Source organism: Peromyscus eremicus, chromosome 8a (assembly GCF_949786415.1).
Source record: "Peromyscus eremicus chromosome 8a, PerEre_H2_v1, whole genome shotgun sequence".
Lineage (NCBI taxonomy): Eukaryota > Metazoa > Chordata > Mammalia > Rodentia > Cricetidae > Peromyscus > Peromyscus eremicus.
Window position 1 is genome coordinate 70,194,221 of NC_081423.1, and position 11,202 is coordinate 70,205,422.

General features: G+C 40.6%; 1 protein-coding gene across 9 annotated transcripts in view; it reads left to right on the forward strand.

The window, feature by feature from the left end:
* Trim37 (tripartite motif containing 37) overlaps positions 1 to 11,202 on the forward strand; it is a 134,830-nt gene that overhangs the window by 98,216 nt on the left and 25,412 nt on the right. For 3 of the 9 annotated variants that reach the window (XM_059271450.1, XM_059271443.1, XM_059271446.1), the window contains 2 exons: positions 1,212 to 1,290; positions 7,145 to 7,325. In XM_059271450.1, coding sequence (XP_059127433.1) covers positions 1,212 to 1,290; positions 7,145 to 7,310 — 245 coding nt within the window. In that variant the 3' untranslated portion in view covers positions 7,311 to 7,325. Of the gene's footprint in view, positions 1 to 1,211; positions 1,382 to 1,915; positions 2,449 to 3,260; positions 3,373 to 7,144; positions 7,326 to 10,980; positions 11,015 to 11,202 lie in introns of those variants that run through there. The other 6 variants (XM_059271448.1, XM_059271444.1, XM_059271449.1 and 3 more) reach the window with 5 other exon arrangements.

The following is an 11,202-nucleotide window of genomic DNA, read 5'->3' on the forward strand; positions in this document are numbered from 1 at the left end:
TTAACCTCTGAGCCATCTCTCCAGCCCCCATATGCTGTAACTTTAAAAACCCCTTTTATTTCTTATGTATGCATACAAATCCTGGAATCAGTTTTTTATTCCTTCATATTCCCTCAGAAAAGAATTCTTAGTGAAAAAACTGTACAAGAGAAATCTGTTAATATTTTTCCCTTCAAAAAAATTATTTGTGCCAGGAGTGGTAGTATGTGACTTTAATCCTAGCACTCCTGATTTTAGAGGCAGGCAGGTCTGTACATTTGAGACCAGCTTGATTTACAGAGCAAGCTCTAGGACAGCCCTGTGTTTTTTAAAAAGTCATGTGTATGTGAGTATGGGGTTGTGCATGTCAGCGACTTCATAGAGATGAGAAGACCACTGCATGGAGTCAGTTCTCTCCTTCCACTTTTCTTTGTGGCGGTCTTCCTTGTTTCTGCCATTGCACTCGACTCCAGACTAGGTGGCTTCGAGATTCTGGGTGACTCTTGTCTCTGCCCCATCTTGCCATAGGGATGCTGGGCTTACAGATGTGTTCCATCAAATCCATTTCTAAGGATTTAACTAAGGTTGTCAGACAAACAGCAAGCGTTTATACTCACTGAGCCATCTCCCTGGTCCTTCCTCTTTTAGAATAGCTTAATTTTCTGTGCTTTGATGGGATGATTTCTCATGCACAGATACAGATACAGTATTACAGGAAAGTGCACTGTGAGGTACCAGGCTTATGCTGGGGGTTCCCGTCTCAGTACAGTGGCAAGTATTTGATGGTTTCACATACTCTGGCATCTTCAGCAATTCCCTCTGCTTCTAAAGAAGTGTCCGGGTTTGAGGCAACTTGCTTTGAGCGCGAGTGGGATTCTGCAGTGATGATTGCGCAGTCAGTTAGTTGAATTGTGCGAGGAACATCTGTGTCCATGGACTCTGAGGCTGGAGAGTGTCGCCATCTCTGTTTCTCAGGCAGTGTTCCAGAAGGATGAGGTGTCTCTGTGGCTTTCCTCTTCTAATTGTGGGTGTCTGTACCTGTTTTGTTTTTTCCTCTTACTCACATTCAACTTAAATCACAAATTCTCTGAAGACAGAGACTTGTTCTCCACCTAGCACATCTTTATCAGTCTGTAAGACATTTGGTAAGATCACGAAAGACCTGGGCAAAGAAAACATACCTTCTGACATTCTTTTTTTTTTTTTTTTTTTTCTTTCAATTTTTTTCTTAGATTCACATTCCAGTTTTCCTGATGGTGAACCAATTGATCCTGAAAATCTCCACTTCAGTGCCGATGAAGGCGGTGGAAGGTAATTGCCAGACACGAGAACCAAGTTACAAGCTACCTGGGCCCTGAAATTTGGTGGAAGTTGGTGCTCAAAATTGTCAGCAGTCAGATAATCAGATTTAGTGTCCTTTGTTCGTCTTCTCTACCTGAAATAGTAACTTTGAACCTGTTAGAAGGAACACAGTTCTAGTATAAAGACAGTAATAGTACGTGGGGAAAGATGAAGCAGGGGAAGAGTTCCTTCTCATGTAATGAACCAACAGTGTAGTGCTCCGTTAATTTAGCAAATTAGCGCATTAACAAAGGCAGCTTGTCTGCAGTACGGAGAGCCTGCAAAGTGCCAGGAAGCACCCAGGGGCAGTGTGTGACTCCGTAACTCGTTCAGCATCAGTGCTCTTCTGTCTTTGGCTCATGGTTTAGATGGCTGTTTTAAGTTTTCATTAGTTTGTAGTTTCATTAGGGCCTGTATAATAGTGAACAGAAAACTTGCTTCTGAACAGATTCTACTCAATGGATACTTTCCCTGAATAACTATAGCAACACTAGACTGACTCTTCTCTTTGAAATATGATACTAGCCTAACTTTTATTTCTTTCTTTCGCTTGTTGGAGTGCTGGCACACTGGTTAATGGCACACCTTCTTTCAGTTGTCTGACCTTTACAGGTGTCATTTAAAATGAGTTAACTCCCTGTGGATTGGTTCTGTGAAGACATGGAAGGTCACTTAAAGTTTTTTTTTTTTTTTTTTCATCTTTTCTGCTTCCTGAAACACTACTGTAGTGCAGCTAATATTTTGAAACTATTTCCATTGGCTGGACTTTGATTTCAGTGAGTGCATCTAAAGATTTTTGTATATTGCAGTCTTACATCAACATGAAACTGTGTGTAAGGCTTTCTCTCATATCCCCGATTAGCCCCAACCCCAAATGATTGCCAAACTTTGCCATTGTGCTCCCTCGTTTGTGTTTGAGCTATTACATGTTTGTGAAAGCTGCACTTAAAGCTGGCAAGAGATTGTTGAAGAAGCATGGATGTGTGTCCACGAGAGTGCTCTCCCTGCTTGTTCCAGTGATGATGGTTCATTCCGTGTTTGATGGCTTGCTCAATGCTGTGACTCATAGTTGACTTTTTTTTTAAAACAGCTTGCACTTTTTGTTAATAAAGTTAACTTGAGAAAATGTGCCTCTGCAATTTATTGAAAGTGGGACCAGAAGGCCATTTTTTATTTTATTGCAGTGGCTGCTTAGCAGTAGAGACGTGATTGGCATTTTGTTCAAAGAAGGGTTGGGCTTCTATTCTAGATTTCCTTTTAAAAACCAAAATAAATAAATAAATGACAGAAGTGGAATCTATAGAAAGAATAATTCTTTTTGGGTTTTGTTTTGCTTTGTTTTGTTTGGTCTTTGGTTTTTTTAAGACAGGGTTTCTCTGTGTAGCCCTGGCTGTCCTAGAACTCACTCTGTAGACTAGACTGACCTTGAACTCACAGAGATTTGCCTGCCTCTGTTTCCAGAGTGCTGGGATTAAAGGTGTGCTCTACTACTATGCCCAATGGAAAGAATAATCCTTGCCCTATTCCCTAGCAATCCTACATACCAAAGTATCCACGGAGGTGGTATTTTGCTTTTGGTGTTTGGCTAGTATTGGGAAAGGAGCCCAAAGCTTTGGCATCTAGGCAAACACATTGTAAACTGTAGTGTCCAGCATAGCCAGTGTTTTGATGATGCCAGGAGCAAGGTGTTCTGTGCCCACCTTGGCTGTGCCCGAAGACAGGTAGGGAGAAGAGGGGCAGCGGCACGAGAGTAGACCCACACTGCCCAGTTTACCCTGTCCTCTTGCACCCCTGGTTCTCTAGTAGTCAATCTTCCCTACCTCTCCTAAAAGAACGGTTTCTCTTTTATGTTGGATGTAATTTTTATTAGTTTTTCTGTTGTACTGCTTTCAATATAAGGTGTGTCTGTTTTGTGTTCGTGTGTGCTCATGTGTCTACAGGTGCACATATGTGTTGAGGTCAGAAGATAACCTCAGGTGTCATTCTTCAGGAGCCATGCACTGGAAACCTTTTCATTTTACTGGAAACCTTCTTTAAGGACTTACTTTTTATTGTAAGGATTCTTTAGTTTTCATTTGTGTGTGTGTGTGTGCATTTGGGTATCTGAGGAAGCCAGGGGGCACTTTAAAACCTTTGCAACTGGAGTTGAAGGCTCTTGTGAGCTGCCTGATTCGGGTGTAGGTGCTGGTGCTGGCCATCTCACTAGCTTCAACCTTACTATGTAGCCCTGGCTGGCCTAGAACTCTGCCTCTGCATCCCAAGTGCTGGGATTAAAGACGTGTATGTGAGCATATTGTTTCTGAACAGTTTTGACAGCTTGATTCATTGAGTCCCTCAGTAATCTTTAAGACAGACAAGTTCTGCATTGTCCCCACATGGGAAATTGAGGGACATTGTGTGATGCTTTTAAGTTTGGACGCAGTGCTTTTTGCAATTTATCTTGCTTAACAAAACACAAATAAAGCTTAAAGATTGTCCTATTTTGTTGTTGTTTTTTTATTTTGAGATAATTGTAGATTTCTAAGAATTAAGAAAATGTGAGAATTCCCATCTAGCCTTGACCCATCTTTTCCTTTAGTTAGTACAATATGTAACCATACCACAGCAATGATCATGTAATGAATCTTGTTTGCAGTACTTTTTTTTGTTTTTGAAGCCAAAGTATGTCTAGTCTTATCATGGATGACATGGATGACATTGACTTTCTGGTCCTTTTGGTCCTCCAGTCTTCTACTCAGGAATACTGGGATTATAGGCCTGTGCCACCATGCCTAACCAGTGCTAGGGTTTGAACCCAGGGCTTTGTGTATGCTGGCAACTGAGCTGCATCCTTGCTCTACATTCATCTTGCTCTTTGTAATTTGTTTGGTTTTGAGACAGTCTCATTGTGTCTCTTTGTCTGATTTGGAACTCTGTGTAGACTAGGCTAATCTCAGATTCATAGAGGTCTACCTGCTCTGCCACCCAAATTTTGGGATTAAAAATGTGTGTCCCCATGCCTAGCTCTAATATGTCCCATTATTACATTCTTATATTTTAATCAAAGGATGCTAAAAGCTCACCTTGTATTTTCCCTACCATAGTGGGACTATGTAGCCCTATCTGACCTGGAATCTTCTTTGTAGACCAGGTTGGCCTTGAACTCACAGAGATCTACCCACTTCTGCCTCCCAAGTGCTAAGATTAAAGACATGAGCCACCATGCTCAGCTATAATTCAACTTTTATATGAAAATCATGTTAGAAACTAAATATGTGTGCTTACTGTTACTGTAGTATCATCACTCCTCAGCCAGTGGGTAAGTATGCATATAGACTTTTTTTTTAAGCCTGTCCTTATGTAGCCCAAGCTGTACTGGAAATTTTAATCCTCCTGCTTCAGGCTCCTGAATACTAAGATTATGAGCATGTGCCTTTATACCCAGCTAAAATAGCTTTTTTGATTTTTGTTTTTGTGTGTGTGTGTTTTTTGTTTTCTAGAGAAAAACTGCGCGTCGATACCTACATCAGTCTGATCCCATAGGGCTCATTGTAGGCTTTGCTCCTATTTATAATAGCCAACCATGTGAAGCCTGAATCATTGGCTACAGGGTATTAGCTATTTCACTTGAACAAGCTCATTTTTTGTTTTTTCTTTTTTGGTTTTTCAAGACAGGGTTTCTCTGCATAGCTCTGGCTGTCCTGGAACTCACTCTGTAGACCAGGCTGGTTTGGACTCAGATCTGCCTGCTTCTGCCTCCTGAGTGCTGGGATTAAAAACATGCATCACCATGCCTAGCCCTTACTTGCTCTTTTTTTTTTCTTTTCTTCCTTTCCTCTTCTTCATTTCCTCTTCTTCCTTCCTTCCTTCCTTCCTTCCTTCCTTCCTTCCTTCCTTCCTTCCTTCCTTTCTGTCTTTCTTTCTTTCTTTTTCTTTCTTTCTTTCTTTCTTTCTTTCTTTCTTTCTTTCTTTCTTTCTTTCTTTCTTTCTTTGTTTTTCTATTATTTACTAATGATATGTCTGACTTATATCTTTATGAGGAGAAAAACCACCTTGAATATCACTTGTGTGTTTTTGAAATGGGGTTGTGCATTCTGCCCAGGCTGGCTCAAGGGATTCTCCTTTCTCAGCCTCCTAGGTAGCTGGATGCATGCCCTGGCACCCAGCTGGTGTATCATGTCAAAAACACTTTTTCAGTTATTTGAAGTTCTTGACTTCAAGACTACTTTAGCACCTTTCTTTCTGCTCTCTGTATTGTTATTCTTTGATTCAATGTTAATGTGGTTAATCATGACAGTCTGCAGCCCCAAGATTTCCCTGTGGTGGCCCTTTGTAAGTAACACTTCCCTCAGACTTCTGACTACCACTGTTCTTTGTACTTTTAATTTTCCCTTTTCCATAGTGTCATATAAATAGACTCACAATGTACAGTCACATAGTAAGTAAAACACAATTATGTTTACCCATCTTGTGTGACTCAGTTCTTAGTTTTCTGTTTGTTTTGCCAACTAGTATTCCACTAGCTGTTCCACTGGAATTCATCTACCTACTTAAAGAATGTGGGTCATTTCCAGTCTAGCATGTTTCTGATCAGACTTTTATGGGAGCAGTCTTCATTCTTAAGGAGATTTTATGCCTATGAGTAGGACTGTCAGATATGTGATAATATAGATGGCTGTTCTGACCCATGTTCTGGCAATAGCCTCTAAATCCTTGGACTCTCCTACGTGACGGGAATCATTTATGGTTGGAAGCTGGTAGTTTATTCTAACAAGATGCCTGAGGATAGGGTTGACAACACTAGAAAGCCAATGGTGTGGTATGTTGATAAGGTTCTAGAGACCAGGTAGCTGATGGAATTACACACACACACACACACACACACACACACACACACACACACACACACACAATATGGGGGCTCTAGAAGCCTGAAGGAGTGTGCCAGCTTTGCAGCACCATGTACATCATTGTGCCAGGAAGGTCACCTGCTGGTACAAGAAGCATCACATTTGGGACCCTCAGAACCTCCCCAATGTGTCTTCCTTCGCTGGTTCAAAATTGCATGCTTTCTTCAGAATGAAACCATGATTACAGTGCCTTCCCGAGTTCTGTGCAGTGTTCTAGTGAGTTACCAAACCTCAGCTTAATGGTGGAAACCCCCAAACTTGGAGCCACCTGGTCAAGTGTAAGGGTGGCCTGGGGATCCTGAACTTGAAGCTGGTCTTTGAAGCCGCTTGTAGAAGACTGTGCCCCAAACCTGTGAGTTTGGCCTAAGTTCAGGAAGTTGGTGTCACAATTCATTGTGCTGAGTCAGTATAAGTATATGCTGAACTGTAAAAAGCAGATAAACTTCTGAGAGGTACTACATTTTGGCTTTCTGATCAATATTTACAGGAGTTTAAAACAACAAAACAAAGACAAACTCTTCTCGAAGAAGCTTAAGAGCAAACGGGAAGTAACGTTAGCCACTCAAGTAGTTTGGGCTGTATATCCATTGCACCACTGAAAACGTTTTCTCTGGCTGACACATGAGCAGGCTGAGCCCCTGGTGCTTCTCTATCCAACCAAAACTACAGCCCAAATACTATAGGCAGGTGGCGTCTCCTCCTCGTGTGCCTCCTCTAGGAGACTGCAGTGTAGACTTGCCTCATTGAGTCTGCCTCCACTGGGGAGTCCCTAGCAACTTTATGGGCTCTCCTGCCCCTGTGTGGTAGCTATGATACCCCCACTGTGAAGGCAGGGCCTTTTCATATCCAGTTAAGCTCTGACTTCTCACCTAGAAAAAAGATTTCTCCGAACTTAGATCATTCTTGACAGCACACTTTTTTCCATTTTCCAAAAGGGACCAAAACAAAACAAAAACCTGGATAGAACCTGTGTGTCGGATCTGTTTTTTGCACCATGAGGTCAAGACACCTTTTCCTAGAGATTCTGTGGTGGGGTGTCATCCTACAGCTAAGCTAAGAATACTAAACCCAACTGCTCAAGGAGGAACCCTTTGTTACTGAACAATATTTGAACATTTTGAAGAGTCCAAAAAGAAAATGATTTATTTGAAATACAAATAAAAGTTCTTCGATAAGTTTATTCTGAGGCCAAACAAAAGTAGGCTCCTAAAGCACAAAGAAGTGTCCTTTATTAGTTGTTCTTAAGGTAACAGGCATCCGGGTGCAGGTCAAAAGCTAATGGTGGGGGAGGGGACAACCTTATAATCAACTCAGCATCTTTCTTCCTGTGCTTGGACCTAGCCAAGGCCACATATGTTGGCAAGTGCTTTACCTTTGAGAGACCCTAACCCCAGACAGTCATTTCTGATAATTTGGTAACATTATTAAAGTCTTAATTCAAATAATGTTTATATTAGTGATTCACTTAGAGTAATTATATGGCATGCTGTTACTTCAGAAAGAGTTGTTTGTCTTAATTATCAAATTTTAGAAATTTTTCAAACATAAATAACAATTATTAATCAAAATGTTCTTTACCATCCCTGCAAAGCAAGCCCCTTCAAGTAAATCTTCCTTTCAGAACTGTTTTTTTCTTTATAAAGTTATGCTAAAGCCTAAATGAGAGAGAAATTAGGATTGTTGTGACTGTGAAATAAGTCTCGCTGGTAAAGGAGTCGCGATGTGTTAACTGGGTCCATCCCTTTCAGTGGTCCTCAGCCTTCCTACTGTTGCGACCCTTTCATACTTCATGCTGTGGTGAGCCCCAACCGTAAAATTACTCCATTGCTAGCTACTTCATGACTGTCGTTTTGCTACTGTTTTGAATCGTAATGTAACTGTCTGTGTTTCCTGGGGGTCTGGGGGCCGAGACGCACAGGTTGTCAACCATGGCTCTGCTTTAGATGCACATGGCCTGCAGAGCTGGCTTCACTTCTTTCTGTACACTCTTCTTCCGTAATTGTTCCTCATCAAACCCTCCTGAAAGACAGAGCCACCACTCACTGGTTCTTTTTTTCAAGACTGAAATTCAAGGGCATGAAGAGAAAGCTTGGGCATTTGGGTGCAAAGATCTAAGAATAATGTCACTGGAAGATGTGAGGAGTCATTGCTTAGCTCAGGGTGGGTTCACCTCTCCTACTGTCTCTTATACTGGCCCCCTTTTGTTACCCCAGTTAAACCAGTAGGGAGCACCAGAAGAAAGCCCCCCTCCCCTGGTTTTGTTGGGTGGGTGGATGGTAATAGTTAAAGCGTCACTAAGCAGATTTGCAACTTTCCATGTTTATAAGGGGAAAGAAAACATCCATCTCCAGTAGTGGTGTGCACCCTTAATCCCAGCACTCGGGAGGCAGAGGCAGGTGGATCTCCAGGTTTGAGACCCGTCTGGTCTGCATAGTGAATTTCAGGACTGCCAGGGATACATAGAAATAAATTATTTTTAAAGCCCCCTGGAGATTGTGGGGGTTTTAAGGCTGAGGAATCTGCCTAGTTTACGCACCAAGTAACTCAATACTTTATGAATAAGACAAATAACCAGTGGTTTTTAATTGCTGAGTTTTATTAAGATATTGGCAAAATTTTGACATACTCCTTACCTGAATAAACAGTTTTAATAAATAAAACATGAAAGATCACTTATGATTACAGCTCAACTCAGAAGTGATCTGTGGAGCGGGTCTGTAAATCATAACTTGACTCACTTCACTCCAGAGAGAATTCTTTGCAGAGAAATGTCATGAATAAGAGAAAGCTTGTCTCTCACCACAGAGCACCTAGAGAGATTACAATGATGTATCTGCATTATCTAATACATCAAAGATAATAGAGTAGTTCCTTTTCAAGAGCGACTGCTGGGTCACTGGACTCCCTACCCTTGCTCAGGTTTCTAGTTAGTATAATAAACAGGCTTAACTAGACCAAATGCTGCTGGAGGATGCAACAGCGGTTTGTTTTTCAACCAGTACTATTTGTATAATACTGGCGTATCGTTTGTTTTGAAGAAACAACCATCTTTGTATAGATCAAAATAGAAGAGTAGGGGTTTTGTCTTTTATCCTGCTTTTGAAAGGTAAAAAAAAATCTTTTAGTAATTTGTGACCCAAAGAAAAGTTTTCCCAAACAAAGATTGAACAAAACTGTAGTATCCTCTTTTGTAGCCTTAGGTGAAAAAGCTCATTGAGTGAGCAAATCGTTGAAAACTTAAAATCATTTAGACCCTTTTCTCACAAAGCTCCAGTAAGCCTTTGATGGGGAGGAAGTATGTGAAGCACAGCCGCTTCTCTGCAACACTGAACTGCATCCTGTTCATCTGCCCCTTGGATGTTGCACTTCCTACTGGCACAGTGTTCTAGCAGTGGAGTGTGGTGGTCATGAGAATGCAGTGTCGATGCTGTACCACTGTCAATGTGGTCAGGAGTAGACTTAGTGTTGACGTTACTGACATTGTCCTTTGAAAAGATGTTACTTTCAAGGTGCCTCCTACTTAAATTAAATGCAACATGGACTCTAATTGTATTACTTCAAGGACAATGGATGGCACTTGTAGGTAAAGAAAAGTATATACATGTTTTTCTGTCTGACCTCTGTTGTACAGACATAAATAGAATTAATAGCTCCAGTGTTTGGTGCTGTAATGTTGCCAAACTCAGATATCTTTCCAATGTACATACCTAAAAAAAGTGAAAAAGGAAACCTTTGAAATTAGGGACTGATGCCCTTTGAGACTCACAGTGAATGTACAAGGAATAGTAACCTCAGTTGGTGACTTGAAGTCTGCTTTCCTATCGGATACTACACTTTCTTGTCTATATTTGTTTTGCTATTTCCTACTATAACAAAACTGGTTTAGCAAGCAAACAAACTGATGCAGATCATGGTAATGAAAAAGGGATACTGCCACTCTTTAAGGATCGAGTGTTGAACTTTCACCACCACTAAATTGCACAATGAAATAGAGGTACAAAACACATAATTCACAGACTATACCTCAGCATTTACAGTTAATATATATTATATAGATACTTTATATCTGTCTAATATTTTTACAGTCACCAGATACACCATCATTAAATATAAGTTACAGAAATGTATAGATACCATTAGTTAGAGGGTTACTTATTGCTTACATTAGCAAGCAGCAAATAAGGGCAGAGGATTTGAATTGAAGGGAACTACTTCCTATCACCAGTGGCATTAAGGTTTAACACTGCATTTCACAAAGCACTGCTTCTCGTCTGGTTTATAGAACCAACAGCAGCATGTATCAGGCCAATAACCACTACTTTAATATTATAGAATGTTAAAGGACTTACCGTACAAATGGTACCTAACTACCTTATAAATACGCACATTGTGAACAAATGAGTTAGTTTTTACAATATTGGTTTATTAACTTGACCCACTCTAGAAGTACTTTTCTCTATTTTCTAGAGAGCTAATGATATGAGAAATGGAGTTAACACTGCTGTGTAGTCAGACCTACAAAATCCAGACCTTTCCAAATGGGTCTGTTTGCCCTAGCTTCATCCACTCATTTTTTTACCTCATTGATCAAAAGCCTATCACCTCATTTTTTTTTCTCCTTATTCTGATCAAAAACATTACAAATAGATAACCACAGAAATTCTTCTAAATGTACTTAGCTATTTTGGGATATGATGTACACCTGTTGTCTGCTGCCTGTTTTTTTTTGTTTTGTTTTGTTTTGTTTTTTTTGTTTTTTTTGTTTCTTTAGAAATTTGGTTTGAAACTGGCCCTGCACCTGATGGGTTGTCAGCATGATCTGGGCTTCAAAAGGTGACAGACATGAAGACTGGCCCATTTATGGGGCAAGCATCAGAAAGATGATGAAGTCCTAATACTGTTGAGGTGGAGCCATATTCATTCCTTCTCAGCGGTGTGTCACAAGACTAAGAGAAGAATAAGTGACTCCAAGGTCAACAGAAAACAAATACTG